General features: G+C 41.6%; 1 protein-coding gene across 3 annotated transcripts; it reads left to right on the top strand.

Annotated features, from left to right (window-relative positions):
• Positions 1–419: 419 nt before the first annotated feature.
• LOC124014193 (interleukin-15 receptor subunit alpha-like) lies at positions 420–18,553 on the top strand. 3 transcript variants are annotated; one of them, XM_046328952.1, is made up of 8 exons: positions 420–667; positions 6,441–6,632; positions 6,810–6,839; positions 11,078–11,188; positions 11,292–11,480; positions 17,694–17,735; positions 17,858–17,930; positions 18,023–18,553. In XM_046328952.1, exons 1-8 carry the CDS (start codon positions 601–603, stop codon positions 18,084–18,086), a joined length of 768 nt encoding a protein of 255 aa, XP_046184908.1. In that variant the 5' UTR covers positions 420–600; the 3' UTR covers positions 18,087–18,553. The 3 variants fall into 3 exon arrangements, with proteins under 3 accessions (XP_046184908.1, XP_046184910.1, XP_046184909.1); XM_046328954.1 differs by lacking the exon at positions 11,078–11,188; XM_046328953.1 differs by lacking the exon at positions 6,810–6,839.
• Positions 18,554–18,810: the final 257 nt, after the last annotated feature.

Genomic DNA, 18,810 nt, shown 5'->3' on the forward strand with positions numbered 1-18,810 from the left:
TATGACATAGTCTTACAATTTGAATTAATGATTGTATATTGGAATTCAAACCAACACAAGCCATGTCTAGCATTCAAAGGGTAGGTGTTCAAATCCAATCATGGACAACTTTGGCATTTTATCTAATTATCAGCTTTGCAACTACTCAATACTTTTTAGCTACTTCAGCATTACATAGCATGTTAGCTAACCCCAAATCCTAACTTCTAGGTTTTTAATTTATTATAATTTTTATTTAACCTTTATTTAACTGATAACGTTAGGGACCTAGCTATACAAAATGGATGGAAATCCACAAATCAATACATACCATAGGAAACGTAACATATCATACTCATTTTAATATTGAAGATTTACATTTACTATGTTACGTCTACCCCTGAGTCCAGGTTGTAATAGTTGCCGTCACAGATTGAGAATGAAAGTGAAAGTGCCAAAGTGGGGGCTACACATGTAATGTGGATGAAAGGTTTGCGGCGTTAACACAGACCATATCAAACGTTCGGAGTGGCATATTATTTTCCTGTGACTTAGTTCATCATCAAAGAGACTTGAAAGTGAGTCCTTTATTTAAACATTGGAATAGCAGGCTCCAGGGTCATGCGGCTGCGTCTTCTTTCCCTCCTTCTTATCGTCAAAGTGTGTCGACTCAATACTGTCAGTCCAGGTCAGTACATTTGGTCTGTTACAATTATGTATGGTAAGGGATAAACGTCGTCCTTTTGCGAATTATTTTCCCAATGTATTTTACAGAACGACGTTGTTTATCCCGCTTATTGTACAGTTGCCAAAGAAACCACACATTTACAGGTCAAATATATTTTTTTAACGTATAATTTAAAGAATAAACAAATGCATACTTTTTCATATTTTGGTTGCTAGTTCGATATTTATCCTCATATAAGTAGGTTTGCTAGCAGCAAAACTATTTATCTAGCTAAATAAGCGATCCAGTCGTTCGTTCCATTAGTTCCTTCTTTATGTTCGTTTGCGGTGCTCAGTGGCAACGTTCGTATCCCTTGCTTGCTGCTAGCTAGTCAACTAGCTACGTCAACAAAATAACACCAACTTTTATTCTGTTGCGTTTATAAACGCGGTTTATACCACACTTACCAAATAAAACAATACTATAAGCACACATTTACCGTTCGAAATAACATTTAACCAAATGCTAGTTTAAAATAAATCGGAGATCATTTTTTTCTTCTTTAAATAAAAAAAACGTGTGTTTGCTTGTGGTTGGTGGCTGCCATCTGCATATATTGAACAACATATCTTAAAATATGTTATCTAGAACCCAAAAGTGTTCTTTGGCAGTTCCCATAGGATAACCATTTATAGAACCCTTCTTGGTTCCAGGTAGAACACCTTTTGGTTCCCTCTAGCGAAAGGGTTCTACATGGAACCATCACATAGACTGACCAGGTGAAAGCTATGATCCCTTATTGATATCCACTTCCATCAGTGTAGGTGAAGGGGAGGAGACGGGTTAAAGAATGATTTTTAAGCCTTGAGTCAATTGAGACATGGATTGTGTATTTTGTGCCATTCAGAGGATGAATGGGCAAGACAAAATATTTAAGTGCCTTTGAACGGGGTATGGTAGTAGGTGCCAGGTGCTGGATTTTTCACACTCAACAGTTTCCCTTGTGTATCAAGAATGGTCCTCCACCCAAAGGACATCCACCCGACTTGACACAACTGTGGGAAGCATTCACCATGGGCAAGCTTCCCTGTGGAACGCTTTCAACACCTTGTAGATTCCATGCCCCAACGAATTGAGACTGTTCTGAGGGTGAAAGGGGGTGCAACTCAATAATGTTGTGTACACTCAGTGTATTTGTGTGTTATTTATTGCAGTTTCATCAAATCCTTTTTTACATATTTGTTTCAGACACTACCAGGTGACCTAAAATAGAGAATCAAAAAGCTTGATTGTCCATGTTATTACTATCTTAAACCAACCATAGCCTATGTGTTAGGGTTGTAGATGTAAAGAAAAATGTATGTTTTTAATAAAAAAGTGATGGTCAATTATTTCTTTCCCAAATGGTCCCCAGAGGAAGAAGGCCTAATCACTAGTCCCTGTTTTGGAAATGCTGAAAGAAACCATGTTTCCTTATCCTGAAAGCAGTCTAAGCAGACAGAGACCAAACTCAAACACTCATAAAAACATGAAAACGTTATTGTCTATAATCAAAGAATGTCATTTTGGCAATACTTTTTTTTAAATATACGTTTTAGAAATTGATACAAAGATGTATTTATTTTTAAATACATTTTGGAGAGATTTTTTAAATGTAAATACACCTGGAACCACCTCAGCGACCTTGTGGTTAAAGTGCCCGCCTGAGATTGGGAGTTCTACCGAAGACTATAAATGGGACCTATTTCCTCTCTTCTTGGCACACAGCATTAAGGAGTGGATTCGGGGTAAGGCCCTGTGACAGATTAGGGGGTATACTTGTACATCAAGAGGCTTCATGCTACAGAAACAGAAGATTTGATGCCTGGACTTGTTATGAATAAAAGCCTATAGAGACAGATTGGTATAAGATATATGCTTGTTGACAAGATGATAGGGATTCACTGAAGGGAAATATTGACCAACAGAGGATCTTTGAGTAGTGGTCTTCATGGACACCTCAAAAACAAACTAGGGGTTTATATGTTTTGAGCTTCTGTGTTGTGTATTCAAATCAAATCAAATGTATTTATATAGCCCTTCGTACATCAGCTGATATCTCAAAGTGCTGTACAGAAACCCAGCCTAAAACCCCAAACAGCAAGCAATGCAGGTGTAGAAGCACGGTGGCTAGAAAAACTCCATAGAAAGGTCAGAACCTAGGAAGAAACCTAAAGAGGAACCAGGCTATGGGAGGTGGCCAGTCCTCTTCTGACTGTGCCGGGTGGAGATTTTAACAGAACATGGCCAAGATGTTCAAATGTTCATAAATGACCAGCATAAATACTGCAGCATAAATACTGGAGGCTGAGACAGGAGCGGTCAGGAGACACTGTGGCCCCATCCGATGATACCCCCGGACAGGGCCAAACAGGAAGGATATAACCCCATCCACTTTGCCAAAGCACAGCCCCCACACCACTAGAGGGATATCTTCAACCACCAACTTACCATCCTGAGACAAGGCCGAGTATAGCCCACAAAGATCTCTGCCACGGCACAACCCAAGGGGGGGGGGAGCCAACCCAGACAGGAAGATCACGTCAGTGACTCAACCCACTCAAGTGACGCACCCCTCCTAGGGACGGCATGAAAGAGCACCAGTAAGCCAGTGACTCAGCCCCTGTAATAGGGTTATGGGCAGAGATTCCCAGTGGAGAGAGGGGAACCGGCCAGGCAGAGACAGCAAGGGCGGTTCGTTGCTCCAGAGCCTTCACACTCCTGGGCCAGACTACATTCAATCATATGACCCACTGAAGAGGTGAGTCTTCAGTAAAGACTTAAAGGTTGGGACCGAGTCTGCGTCTCTCACATGGGTAGGCAGACCATTCCATAAAAATGGAGCTCTACAGGAGAAAGCCCTGCCTCCAGCTGTTTGCTTAGAAATTCTAGGGACAATTAGGGGGCCTGCGTCTTGTGACCGTAGCGTACGTGTAGGTATGTACGGCAGGACCAAATCATAAAGATAGGTAGGAGGAAGTCCATGTAATGCTTTGTAGGTTAGCAGTAAAACCTTGAAATCAACCCTTGCCTTAACAGGAAGCCAGTATAGGGAGGCTAGCACTGGAGTAATATGATCACATTTTTTGGTTCTAGTCAGGATTCTAGCAGCTGTATTTAGCACTAACTGAAGTTTATTTAGTGCTTTATCCAGATAGCCGGAAAGTAGAGCATTGCAGTAGTCTAACCTAGAAGTAACAAAAGCATGGATACATTTTTCTGCATCCTTTTTGGACAGAAAGTTCAAGTGTAATATTGGGATGTAAACTCAAGACTCCATTTCAACTCAATATCTGACATGGTACAGGTGTCTTCTTCAATTTGTGTCAATAACCATATGTGTGTGAGGTGTATACTTTTGATACCATGAAGATTTTTAAGACAACCAAAAAACACCATATGTGATCCTGTTTTCTACTAACCTTCCAGAGAGACCTGGGCTGAGGTCCAAACACTTAAAAGACACACCCTATCCCCTCAGCCCTCAAATTAAGTGGACACTTCTGATGACGAATCATGAAGTTTGACGAGTATACACTGACAGGGCAAGGGGTGAGGGAGGTAGTAATGATTTTTAATGGCTGGACATTTGTCACTCGTTCATCCTGCGATGATTGTGTTTTCAGCCACCAGGTACTTTATATGCACAACAGTCAATTGAGTGCATGTCTACTTGTATTAAATAATTATTAATATATGCCTACTGTATGATAGCTAGCAAAATAATTAGCTAACTAACGTTAGCCTGCCTAGCTTCTGAAGAGGGAAAAAAATGTATTTCTCAAAAGATAACCAAACAAAAACATATTTACTTTTACGAGACGTGTTTGTTCAGTCATGTGCATTAGTAGCAAAATTCGTTTTTTACTTACATCCATTGATGTTGTTTTTAAGTTTTCACAGACTTTTCTTAGCAGATGTACAATGGTCGCGAATTGAATTATGGGGGGTTTCAGGCCCTGGAGTGAACATAATTGTACACTCGCAAAGCCGACTAAAAACGAGGGCTGAGGGTCTTACGTTGCAAACTTCCCTTGCTTGGCTAATTATTTGGACCCGCCCTCCAAGATGGCAACGGGGATTCCCCCAAGGGCATAATTTGAGGATACAGTAAGTGGAAGGGCATAAGGCAAGGGTACAGTAAGTGGACGAGGGTGTGTCTTTTAAGTGTTTGGACGGCAGCCCATGAGTAGTAGCAAACATTGTTAAAGGCCTAGTGCAGTCAAAATTAGTATCTTTTAAAATTATGTATTATATTATGCTACAACTGAAGATACTAACACTGTAAAAGTGATTTTGCTTTTGTGATTATGAAATGATAATAGTTGCTAGTTGAAAATACAATCCACAAAATCTTCACAGGACCTTCTAATCAGCAAATGTTACATGGATGGAGTTTAGGCTTGCCTGGTGACATTACCAGATGGTATGTTAGTTGACCAATAACAGCTAATTTTCTGATGCCATATCCCTCCGCTCTGGTGGATTGAGCCACATTGTGGTTAACATTGTGGCACTACTTAAGTGCCCTTCCCTCCCCACTCAGACCACTCCCAGACAGTCCTAGCACAATTATTGATTGAAAAATAGTTTATTTTGGACAATTTGAGTGGACAACTATTACAGCAGGTACTTAATTGTTAAACAGAATAATATGATAACATATGCAATGGGGCTTTAAAATGCAGAATTTGTTTATTTTATTTCACCTTTATTTAACCAGGTAGGCTAGTTGAGAACAAGTTCTCATTTACAACTGCGAACTGGCCAAGATAAAGCATAGCAGTGTGAACAGACAACAACACAGAGTTACACATGGAGTAAACAATAAACCAGTCAATAACACAGTAGAAAAAAAGAGTATATACACAGTGTGTGCAAAAGGCATGAGGAGGTAGGTGAATAATGACAATTTAGCAGATTAACACTGGAGTGATAAATGATCAGATGGTCATTTGCAGGTAGAGATACTGGTGTGCAAAAGAGCAGAAAAGTAAATAAATAAAAACAGTATGGGATGAGGTAGGTAAATTGGGTGGGCTATTTACCGATGGACTATGTACAGCTGCAGCGATCGGTTAGCTGCTCAGATAGCAGATGTTTAAAGCTGGTGAGGGAAATAAAAGTCTCCATGCATTCCCCCCCAAGACAAAATTGGTCCCCCAAAATGTTCAAATCAAATCAAATTTTATTTGTCACATACACATGGTTAGCAGATGTTAATGCGAGGGTAGCGAAATGCTTGTGCTTCTAGTTCCGACAATGCAGTAATAACCAACAAGTAATCTAACTAACAATTCCAAAACTACTGTCTTTTACACAGTGTAAGGGGATAAAGAATATGTACATAAGGATACATGAATGAGTGATGGTACAGAGCAGCATAGGCAAGATACAGTAGATGGTATCGAGTACAGTATATACATATGAGATGAGTATGTAAACAAAGTGGCATAGTTAAAGTGGCTAGTGATACATGTATTACATAAGGATGCAGTCGATGATATAGAGTACAGTATATACGTATGCATATGAGATTAATCATGTAGGGTATGTAAACATTATATTAGGTAGCATTGTTTAAAGTGGCTAGTGATATATTTACATCATTTCCCATCAATTCCCATTATTAAAGTGGCTGGAGTTGAGTCAGTGTCAGTGTCAGTGTGTTGTCTGCACCACTGAGGCTTTGGGTCCACCCCAGTATTATGGGAACACACCTTATTTACTTAGTCACCTTCTCATCACCCCTCAGACGTGTGCCCACCTCCGTCTCATTGGAATCTCACCAAGCCCCTGAACACGAGGGATAGTTATAAAGAAAACGAATCTCTGCGCTACCAGTGTGTGGATGGCTATGTGAGGAAGGCGGGAACCTCCAATCTCACCAAGTGCAAACGGATTGGTCAGGTTCTTCAGTGGACACTCCCAACACTGACATGCATACGTAAGTAGACGCTCCTATGACACATTGAGACAGACGAGCCACACCTATAAGATCAGGTATTCCAACTATAGACTATATCTGTAATGCATATAATTTACATATAAAGAGCAGGTATGAGACTAGATATTTGGAACAAACATGTGTATTGTCTGGCTGATTCTCACATGCTTATTCCAGCTGACCCATCCATTCCAACTACGATAGAACGTGAGTATTGCCTGTCTGCATGACTGCCTGCCTGCCTGCCTGTCTCTGCCAGAGAGAGAAAGAGAGATTTAGAAATGTTGTTAATAAATGCCAAAGCCTGATGGCAGGAAATGGTTGTAGGGGGTTTCATGTCAGGGGAGATGAATGAGATTAAAGCCAGCAGCCAGCAAATCAAACTTCATTTGCCACATGCGCCGAATACAACAAGTGTAGAATTTACCGTGAAATGCTGAATACAACAAGTGTAGACTTTACCGTGAAATGCTGAATACAACAAGTGTAGACTTTACCGTGAAATGCTGAATACAACAAGTGTAGACTTTACCGTGAAATGCTGAATAAAACAAGTGTAGACTTTACCATGAAATGCTTACTTTACAAGCCCTTAACAAACAGTTCAAGAAGAATAAATGATTTACCAAGTAGGCAAAAAAAGAAGTAATAATTAAAAGTAACACAATAAGAATAATCTGTACATGTAGGTGGGGGCAAACTGTCTATGCATAGGTAACAAACAAACAGCGAGTAGCAGCAGTGTACAGAGGGGGTCAATGTAAATTGTCCGGTGGCGATTTTTATGAATTGTTCAGCAGTCTAATGGCTTGGGGGTAGAAGCTGTTGAGGAGCCTTTTGGTCCTAGACTTGGCACCCCGGTACCGCTTGCCGTGCGGTATCAGAGAAAACAGTCTATAAGCAAAGAGAAATGAGTCTCTGACAATTTTATGGACTTTCCTCTGACACCACCTATTATATTGGTCCTGGATGGCAGGAATCTTGGCCCCAGTGACGTACTGGGCCATTCTCACTACCCTTTGTAGCGCCATACCAGGAGGTGATGCAACCGGTCAGGATGCTCTCGATGGTGCAGCTGTAGAACCTTTTGAGGATCTGGGGGCCCATGCCAAATCTTTTCAGTCTCCTGTGGGGCAAAAGGTTTTGTCGTGGCCTCTTCATGACTGTCTTGGTATGTTTGGACCATGATAGTTCGTTGATGATGTGGGCACTTTTCCATCTAGACTTACTCCCACACCTGGGTCTCACCAGTGTTTTATGTTAATGCTCTAGTGCTATTATTGTGTTTTCATCAGGAGTTCGTCACTAATGACTTGTGGCGAGCATAATCCACAAACTCAGCATCATTCAAGATCGTTGCTTTTGTGAGAAGGTGTTAAAGTTCACAGTTAGCCACTTATGTAAATGACAGCTGAAAAGTACCCATAGCCTTGCCTTGGCTCCAAGTCAGAGCACGTCCACCAGAGCCATGGCCCAGTGAGACACTTCCCCATACAGGGGAAAAAGAAAAGTCTGAGCCTTTTGGGTAAAACACTGGAGTAAATTGTCAGTAGAGAGAGAGAGAGAGAATCATTATCTCTGATATCTGGGAAATGAGCCAATCGGTCAGCTGCACAACATTTCCATAATGTTACTGTATGGTTTGAACATAAGGCAGTTAAAAAAATAAAAAAAGTACATGTTTGAAAGTACTATGGAAAGCAAATGGAAAGTACCATAGGGGAGTGGGTGTATATTACTTGTAATACCAGACAAAAAATAACTGACTGCCGTCAACATATCCTCTCTCCTTTCCACTTCTTGTGATTCAGCACCACTACTTTAATTTTCCCAACCTTTTGGGTACATGATCTGTGTGATACAGTATATGGAAGGATACATTGTATGGAACGTTCTGTACATTGCCACTGGACCTAAGGCAGTGTTTCCCAAATTTGGTCCTCAGGAGCCCAAGGGTTGCACGTTTTGGTTTTTGCCCTAACACTACACAGCTGATTCAACACGTGAGGATTAGTTGATTATTTGAATCAGCTGTGTAGTGCTAGGGAAAAACCAAAATGTGCACCCCTTGGTTTGGGAAACGCTGACCTAAGGGAAAGGGTCCACTGACATTGATCAGACTGTGTTTATCAACCGTCTGAGTACACGATGTGATTCTCTCTGTGATTTGAGCGGTTTCTGTGTCCAACCCCACACTGTGTGCAGGTGTTTGTTTGACTTGGCTGGGACCTACGGTGCCTTCAGAAAGTATTCACACCCTTCCACTTTTTCCACATTTTGTTCTGTTACAAAGTGGAATTACAATGGATTTAATTGTCAACAGTCATTCAAGGGTTTTTCTTTATTTTCTACTTCATTGTAGAATAATAGTGAAGACATCAAACTATGAAATAAAACATATGGAATCATGTAGTAACCAAAGAAGGGTTTTAGATTTTATATTCTTCAAAGTAGCCACCCTTTGCTTTGATGACAGCTTTGCACACTCTTTGCATTCTCTCAACCAGCTTCACCTGGAATGTAGTCTTGCAGGAGTTCCCACATATGCTGAGCACTTGCTGGCTGCTTTTCCTTCACTCTGCCGTCCAACTCATCCCAAACCATTGCAATTGGGTTGAGGTCAGGTGATTGTGGGTGCCAGGTCATCTGAATCAGCACTACACCATTCTCCTTCTTGGTCAAATAGCCCTTACACAGCCGGGGGTGTATTTTGGGTCATTGTCCTGTTGAAAAACATGTGATAGTCCCACTAAGTGCAAACCAGATGGGATGGTGTATCACTGCAGAATGCTGTGGTAGCCATGCTGGTTAAGTGTGCCTTGAATTCTAAATAAATCACTGACAGTGTCACAAGCAAAGCACACCCACACCATCACACCTCCTCCACGCTTCACGGGGTGAACAAACACATGCAGAGATCATCCGTTCACCTACTCTGCGTCTCACAAAGACACGGCAGTTGGAACCAAAAATCTCAAATTTGGACTCATCAGGCCGAAGGACAGATTTCCACCGGTCTAATGCCCATTGCTCGTGTTTCTTGGCCCAAGCAAGTCTCTAATTATTATTGGTGTCCTTTAGTAATGGTTTCTTTGCAGCAATTCGACCATGAAGGCCTGATTCACGCAGTCTCCTCTGAACAGTTGATGTTGAGATGTGTCCGTTACTTGAACTCTGAAGCATTTATTTGGGCTCTATTGGACTTGCAACAGACGTAACTCTGGGTCTTCCTTTCCTGTGGCAGTCTTCATGAGAGCCAGTTTCATCATAGCACTTGATGGTTTTTGCAACTGCACTTGAAGAAACGTTCAAAGTTCTTGACATTTTCCGCATTGACTGACCTTCATGTCTTAAAGTAACAGTGGACTGTCATTTCTCTTTGCTTATTTGAGCTGTTCTTGCCATAATATGGTCTTTTACCAACTAGGGCTCTCTTTCGTATACCAACCCTACCTTCTCACAACACAACTGATTGTCTCAAATGCATTAAGGAGGAAAGAAATTCCACAAATTAACTTTTAACAAGGCACACCTCCTGAAGCTGGTTGAGAAAATGCCAAGAGTGTGCAAAGCTGTCATCAAGGCAAAAGGTGACAATTTTGAAGAATCTCAAATATAAAACATATTTGGATTTGTTTAACACTTTTTTGGTTACTACATGATTCCATATTTATTATTTAAAAGTTTGACTTCACTATTATTCTACAACGTAGAAAATAGTAAAAAAGAAAGAAAAACCCTTGAATGAGTAGGTGTGTCCAAACTTTTGACTGGTACTCTATATTTCCACACTAATACTGTGAAAATTATGATAATGCCCTTTTAGTGTAGGAGCTGTTTGAAAATCCTGTCTGAAATTTCAGCCTGTTTTGGAGGGATGGCGTTTTGGCCTGCCTGGTGACATCACCATGCGGTAAATTAGTTAATAGACCAATTATAAAGACAGTTCTAAACCTCTGCTAATAACAGCTAACTTTCTGTTTCCCCCTCCTGACTCAGACCACTCCAAGACAGTCCTAGCAAAATTGTTGTTATTTTGGTTTCTTTTTAACCAATTCTCAGTAAGTCACTTAATTGTTACCCAGAAATTATTTGATATTAAGCTAAACAGCTGCATTAGAACTTTTAAACACTATTATTGCACACAGGGTGAGTCCATGCAACTTATGTGACTTGCTAAGCAACGTTCAAGACATTTTAGCTTTTCGTTTTAAATGAACTTGTAAACATTTCTAAAAACATAATTCCACTTTGATATTATGGGGTATAGTGTGTAGATCATTGACACAAAAGCTCAATTCAATCCATGTTAAATTCAGGCTGTAACACAACCAAATGTGGAAGAATTCGAGGGGTGTGAATACTCTCTGAAGGCACTTTAAGTCCTTGTCCTGGTTTTATTGATTTCCTGTGACAGACCTCTTTCATCCTCTCTCCCCCAACAGCTTCAACAACCCACAAGACAACTCAATTTCCTACAACGCACCTCTCAGTGCCCACAGAGAGAGTTAGCCCAAGACCAATCACTCTCAGTTCACTTTTATCTCAAACACTGCGTATGTCCCTCCCAATTATCATCAATTGCTGCCTTGCTTCTATGAGGTATAGTTGGACAGGTCAGTAAAAACTGTTACTCTGACCTTTTCCCTCTAACTCTAGATTTGGTCACAGAGACCCAAGAGGTCATTACTACGGTTACAGTGACAACCACCATCATCAGTGACATCACATCAGTGCCAGTGGATAAGTCCAGTGCAGTGACCTCTGTCCCCACGAAGACTGTTTCTCCATCAGAGAGTTACTGTGTCCCCAACAGAACCCCAACCTCCAGTGAGGATCCAGGTGTCGGTGAGGAGACTTGTCCCATAGTGTATCACTCTACTAAATAGTACAGATAGAACCTTAAATAAATGCAAGAAAAATATATGTTGGGTAATGGTCCATTCTGGTGTACTGTTCTTTGTTGTTCATGCTAGACCAGGGGTTCCCAAAACTCTTTGGCCCACGACCCCATTTTGATATCTGAAAATTCTCATTTCCCCAACCATGTAAAACAAATGTAATTAACAGCCAATGTTACTTTTTTATTTCGGGCTATGACAGTCATTTGCAAATTAGTCTGACAATTTATCTTTTGTCAACAACACTAATGAGATGGGTGTGCTAGATGTATGTAGTGTCGGAGCTTCTCAAAGTCAGGGGCGTGGTCGACAGTGCGCACCTCATCTCTGCTGTCACATCCAACCTCGATCTGTATTTGGTTTTAATGCAGACGAGAGCACGGAATCCAGCTTCACACAGATATGAGCTGGCGAAGGGTGGCATGAGCTTTATAGTGCGTTTAAGACAACTAAGAAGTCGGAAAAGTACCCAATCAAATAATGACGTCAGTAATCTTCAGGTCGGAAAGTCGGAGCTCTAGAAAGAGGCTTGAGTTCCAGAGTTGGAATTCCGAGTTGGATGACCGTTCAAAACTATTTTTCCCAGTCAGAGATCGTTCTTTTCAGAGTTCCCAGTTGTCTTAAACGCACTGAAGTCATAAGTCTGAGATTTCCGAGTTCCCATTTGTTTTGAACGCACAGAGGAAGACGGAAGGGTATTCCCCTTGAGTCAGGAACCAATACTCCTCCATGGTGACCCCTGAATGCTTTCGGTCACATGACACCTCGATCACATGTTCAATTTCACTTACCGGCATGTCAACTGATCCAGGATCACAGTCAAATGGATTGGGAAGTAGGTCCGAAAGTGCACTTCAAAGCGTTGAAGGTGAGCAGTCATCACTCATGTGAGAGACTTACTGATGCTGTTTTCTGTTTAGAAAAATGCACCGCCGAGGGAAGGGTGCATGGTTGGTTTTTGAAAGACTCTCTCCAATAAGTCTTTCCTCTGAATTCACTGATTCATTCAGTCATCTGTAGAATGTTTTTCTTTATTTACCCACCCAGCATCCTTGTGTTCAGTTCATTCAGTCTCCCAAATGTATCTGTTACGAATTGAACTTTAATTAAATGAGTTGACTCTTCACATGGGATGATTTTACTGAACAACAAAAGAAAGGGAATATTGAATGATCCCCAATCTCCCAAAAATGATAGTCTAGAAACTAAAGCTTTGGTTGTCTTCCTCTCAGGCTTCCATGTCTTCTCCCTGGACCTCCTCAATGTCCACCTCTTGAACATCAGACTCTGAGGCCTCATCTTCACTGTCACTTTCCAACCCTGTTGAGGATGGGTTGTTGTCAGGTTCAAAAAGCCAAACATTTTCCCGGATGGCCACCAAATTGTCAACCCTTGTATTGGTCAGCATGTTGCGTGCTTTGGTGTGTGTGTTCCCAAACAAGGACCAGTTGCCCTCTGAGGCGACTGATGTTGGTGGGATTTGGAGATGATGGAGGCAACCGGGGAAAGAGCCTCAGTCCCTTCGACCAGGTGGCTAATGAGATATGTTGGCACGACTGCCATATTGCATCTCCATCCCAAAGCCCTTGCTTGGAAGTGTACTTCGCCAGACTGCCAAGAACCTTGCCCTCATCCAGGCCAAGGTGGCAAGACACAGTAGTGATGACATAGGCCTTGTTGATCTCTGCACCAGACAGAATGCTCTTGCAAGCATACTTGGGACCCAACATGCATGCTGCGGCGTGTATGGGCTTTAGGCAGAAGTCTTCATGCTTTTTGATGTATTTCAGAACTGCAGTTTCCTCTGCTTGGAGTAACAGTGAAGTGGGCTGGGCAGTACGGATTTCTTCTCTTACATCTGCAAGCAGAGTCTGAAATTCAGACAGGATGGCATTGTCTCCCTCAATCCGTGCAATGGCTACTGCTATAGGTTTCAGGAGTTTCAGGCTGCCTACCACGCTCTCCCAAAATACATCATCCAGGAGGATGCAATACAGTCTGCTTTCTCTATGATTTGCTTGACCTTCACTTGAACTCTGTTGAACTCTGCATCCAGCAAATGAGTAGATAAAGCATGTCTGGTTTGAGGGGTGTATGCTGGGCGAAGAACATTCAGAAATCTCTTCCAATACACATTGCCTGTAAGCATCAGAGGTGAATCAGTTGCATACACAGCTTGAGCAAGACATTCATCAGCATTTCTCTGACTTATGTTCCTCCATTGAGTCAACAAAAACTTCTGATTCCAGGAAGAACATGAGCTGTTGCTATCGATAAGCTGTCTGATTCATCATTTTCACCTCGACTAGAAGTAGAGGGACTTTTGTCAGAGGTTGCTTGTTGTGAGTGCTCAGGGAACTTTATGCACTTGGCCAGATGATTCTGTATCTTTGTTGCATTCTTCATATATGATTTGGCACAGTATTTGAAAATGTACACAGCTTTTCCTTCTACATTATCTGCAGTGAAATGTCTCCACACATCAGATAGTGCCCGTGGCATTTTCCTATAAAAAGATTAGAAGAATATATATATATATTTTTAAACAAATACAATTCCATGTACAGATAAATAGTTAAGCAGTTAGATTAAACAACTCTTTTGTAAGATAAATGTTTTAAAATGAAATATGTATGGAAACAGGTGAATTAACACTCCTCAGTTAGCAGACTCAAGTAAGCAAAAACCCTCATGGTAGCAAAAACTAACTAGCAGAAATTGTTAACAAGTTAGAAATGATTTAAACACACTTTGCTGTCGGCTACTATTTACTTTACATGAGTTAACAAAAAAATCAGGTACAGTGGGGCAAAAAAGTATTTAGTCAGCCACCAATTGTGCAAGTTCTCCCACTTAAAAAGATGAGAGGCCTGTAATTTTCATAATTTCCTACTCCACTTCAACTATGACAGACAAAATGAGAAAAAAATCCAGAAAATCACATTGTATGATTTTTTATTTATTTATTTGCAAATCATAGTGGAAAATAAGTATTTGGTCACCTACAAACAAGCAAGATTTCTGGCTCTCACTGACCTGTAACTTCTTCTTCCTCCACTCATTACCTGTATTAATGGCACCTGTTCGAACTTGTTATCAGTATAAAAGACACCTGTCCACAACCTCAAACAGTCACACTCCAAACTCCACTATGGCCAAGACCAAAGAGCTGTCAAAGGACACCAGAAACAAAATTGTAGACCTGCACCGGGCTGGGAAGACTGAATCTGCAATAGGTAAGCAGCTTGGTTTGAAGAAATCAACTGTGGGAGCAATTATTAGGAAATGGAAGACATACAAGACCACTGATAATCTCCCTCGATCTGGGGCTCCACACAAGATCTCACCCCGTGGGGTCAAAATGATCACAAGAACGGTGAGCAAAAATCCCAGAACCACATGGGGGGGACCTAGTGAATGACCTGCAGAGAGCTGGGACCAAAGTAACAAAGCCTACCATCAGTAACACACTATGCAGCCAGGGACTCAAATCCTGCAGTGCCAGATGTGTCCCCCTGCTTAAGCCAGTACATGTCCAGGCCCGACTGAAGTTTGCTAGAGAGCATTTGGATGATCCAGAAGAAGATTGGGAGAATGTCACATGGTCAGATGAAACCAAAATATAACTTTTTGGTAAAAACTCAACTCGTCGTGTTTGGAGGACAAAGAATGCTGAGTTGCATCCAAAGAATACCATACCTACTGTGAAGCATGGGGTGGAAGCATCATGCATTGGGCTGTTTGTCAGCAAAGGGACCAGGACGACTGATCTTGGTAAAGGAAAGAATGAATGGGGCCATGTATCGTGAGATTTTGAGTGAAAACCTCCTTCCATATGTAAGCTTATTAAATATCAGTGATACTGTCAAGAGCAGTGTGCGGTTTCCTTTTTCCTTAATCAAAATTTACCAGACAGTATGTAGTCCTTGGCCCAGACAGTGTAGTAGGGTGGGCTCAATAGCATCTCATGCGTTTGCAAGATCTTGCGAATCAGCTGTACATGTGATGGAAGAATGCACTATGCATGCAGAGGGTAGCAATTCCATTGAATTGTGGATAGTTTAACAAGTTATTGGATTCATTGATGACTTCATCCCCACAGTGACTGTACGTACATACCCCAACCAGAAGCCATGGATTACAGGCAGCATCCGCACTGAGCTAAAGGCTAGAGCTGCCGCTTTCAAGGAGCGGGACTCTAATCCGGAAGCTTATAAGAAATCCCGCTATGCCCTCCGACGAACCATCAAACAGGCAAAGCATCAATACAGGACTAAGATCGAATCGTACTATACCGGCTCTGACACTCATCATGTGGCAGGGCTTGCAAACCATTAGACTACACGGGGAAGAACAGCCGAGAGCTGCCCAGTGACACGAGTCTACCAGACAAGCTATACTATTTCTATGCTCGCTTCGAGGCAAATAACACTGAAACATGCATGAGAGCACCAGCTGTTCCGGAAGACTGTGTGATCATGCTCTCCCCAGCCGATGTGAGTAAGACCTTTAAACAGGTCAACATTCACAAGGCCGCAGGGCCAGATGGATTACCAGAACGTGTACTGCGAGCATGGGCTGACCAACTGACAATTGTCTTCACTAACATTTTCAACCTCTCCCTGTCTGAGTCTGTAATACCAACATGTTTTAAGCAGACCACCATAGTCCCTGTGCCCAAGAACACTAAGTTAACCTGCCTAAATGACTACCGACCCGTAGCACTCACATCTGTAGCCATGAAGTGCCTTGAAAGGCTGGTCATGGCTCACATCAACACCATCATCCCAGAAACCCTAGACCCACTCCAATTTGCATACCGCCCCAACAGATCCACAGATGATGCAATCTCTATTGTACTCCACACTGCCCTTTCACTGCCCTTTCCCATCTGGACAAAAATAACACCTATGTGTGAATGCTATTCAAGACTCCTGAACATCTAGTCAAATGGCTACCTATTATTTGCAGTGCCCACCCACACACTCTTTACACCACTGCTACTCTCTGTTGTCATCTATGCATAGTCACTTTGATAACTCTATAACGGGTGCCCCCGCACATTGACCCAGTATCGGTACCCTTCTGCATGTAGACTCACTATTGTTAATTCACTGCTGCTCTTTAATTACTTGTTACTTTTATCTCTTATTCTTATCTGTATTTTATAAAACTGCACTGTTGGTTAGGGGCTCGTAAGTAAGCATTTCACTGAACATTCGGCGTATGTGACGAATACATTTTTTATTAGATATTTGATTTGAACATCCCCTGTGCCGTTTCATGCTCAGGAATCGTGAGACAGAATATTATGTCCGACATGTATAGCGAACAAAAGTCAATGCATGGGCACCTCTGCCCTCACAGCTAACGCTCATTGGAGATCATGTGAGTTTTTGAGTCTTTTCGTCAGTTTCCTCTTGATTGCAAGCAATCACATAAATTATATAGGTAACCTAGTGGTTAGATTGTTGAGCCAGTAACCGAAAGGTTGCAAGATCGAATCCCCGAGCTGACATGGTAAAAATCTGTCGTTCTGCCCCTGAACAAAGTAGTTAACCCAATTTTCCTAGGCCGTCATTGTAAATAAGAATTTGTTCTTAAATTACTTGCCTAGTTAGATATATATCTGACAAAGGTATTGATGTGAGCTTCTTTGCCGGTGCCTCCCCACACAATGAACATTTTCCAGTGACCCCATTTTTATATCCGGTGACCCCACTTAGGATCGCGACCCCTAGCTTTGGAACCGCTGTGCTAGGCAATGCTAGTCTTTAGAGAAAACTGCCTGTGTTCCTCTGCCAGCTGGCTTCACTCCCACTGATCTCCCCTGGCATGGCCATGCGAACTACACACTCACTACAACCATTTCCTGGCATCATTCTTTTTTTTTTTTTTTTTACCTTTATTTAACCTGACTAGTCAGTTAAGAACAAATTCTTATTTTCAATGACGGCCTAGTGGGTTAACTGCTTTGTTCAGGGGCAGAACGACAGATTTGTACCTTGTCAGCTCGGGGGTTTGAACTTGCAACCTTCCGGTTACTAGTCCAACACTCTAACCACCAGGCTACCCTGCCGCCCCTTTGACCATTATTACCACACTCATGAATCTCTCAAGACTTTTAATTACTTATGCAGTCTCTCTCTCTCACTCTCAGATGGAAGCACTGGGAAGAATTCTGCTACAGCCATATATGCGGGTGAGTAGGCTACCACACAGAGATTACAGGGAGGGAGAGAAGGAGTATAACAGGAAGTAATTCTGAGTCCTTTCTCCTGATGGTTTTGTTTCTCTCTTGTTCCCATTGAATGGAAATCCTAGGTGTAGGTGGTGTGATAGTAACCATCTTGCTGGTTGCAGCGTTTGGAGTACTAATGTTTTGGAGAAGGAAACGGTAAGATTGGCTGGTCAACCAGTGTTTCTTGTGGGAAGAGGGTCTTATTACGTCTCTGATGAATTCCAAACACTTTCTCTCCCTTATGGCAGGATGCAGCGGCTTGATCTGTCGCCAACACCAGACGAAATTATGCAAATGAATGTTGTGACTTGAGCCACACTCCTTAGTGCTCTGACGGCCAACCAGCAGCCACTTAGAAAAGACAAAGGTGCATCAGTCTGATGGTGGGGAACAATGACCTTGGATTGGACAAGAACTGGACCAAAAATTACAGTGGCTTGGACCTGAGTGTCCTCGCATGGAAAATTAAAATAACAAAAGCACCACCCAAATTGATTAATTTAAGACATATTTATTTAATTGATTAATTAATATCCTTAAACTGGCAAAGATTCTAACTAATCACAACAGCCCAAAATCCATGGGATTACTTTCTCACTGAATTCACAAAAGGTATGTGATAAACATGCAACTTTGGAGAACAGTGAAAGTTAGGCCCGACTAACCGGTGCCTGTATATAGCCTCGCTACTGTATATAGCCTCGCTACTGTATATAGCCTCGCTACTGTATATAGCCTCGCTACTGTTATTATTCACTGTATTTTTACTGTTGTTTTTTATTTCCTTACTTACTCCCAGTTAGATAGCAAATGTTCCTTTTTTCCAAAAATATAATTTTTGTAGGCGAAATAGCTCCGTTTGTTCTTCACATTTGGCTGAGAAATCGCCCGGAAATTGCAGTCACGAAAACAGCGAAATATATTCCAAATTAGCTCCATAATATCGACAGAAACATGGCAAACATTGTTTATAATCAATCCTCAAGGTGTTTTTCAAATATCTATTAGATAATATATCCATCGGGACAATTAGTTT

This window comes from Oncorhynchus gorbuscha, linkage group LG25 (genome assembly GCF_021184085.1).
Source record: "Oncorhynchus gorbuscha isolate QuinsamMale2020 ecotype Even-year linkage group LG25, OgorEven_v1.0, whole genome shotgun sequence".
NCBI classification, from domain to species: Eukaryota; Metazoa; Chordata; class Actinopteri; order Salmoniformes; family Salmonidae; genus Oncorhynchus; species Oncorhynchus gorbuscha.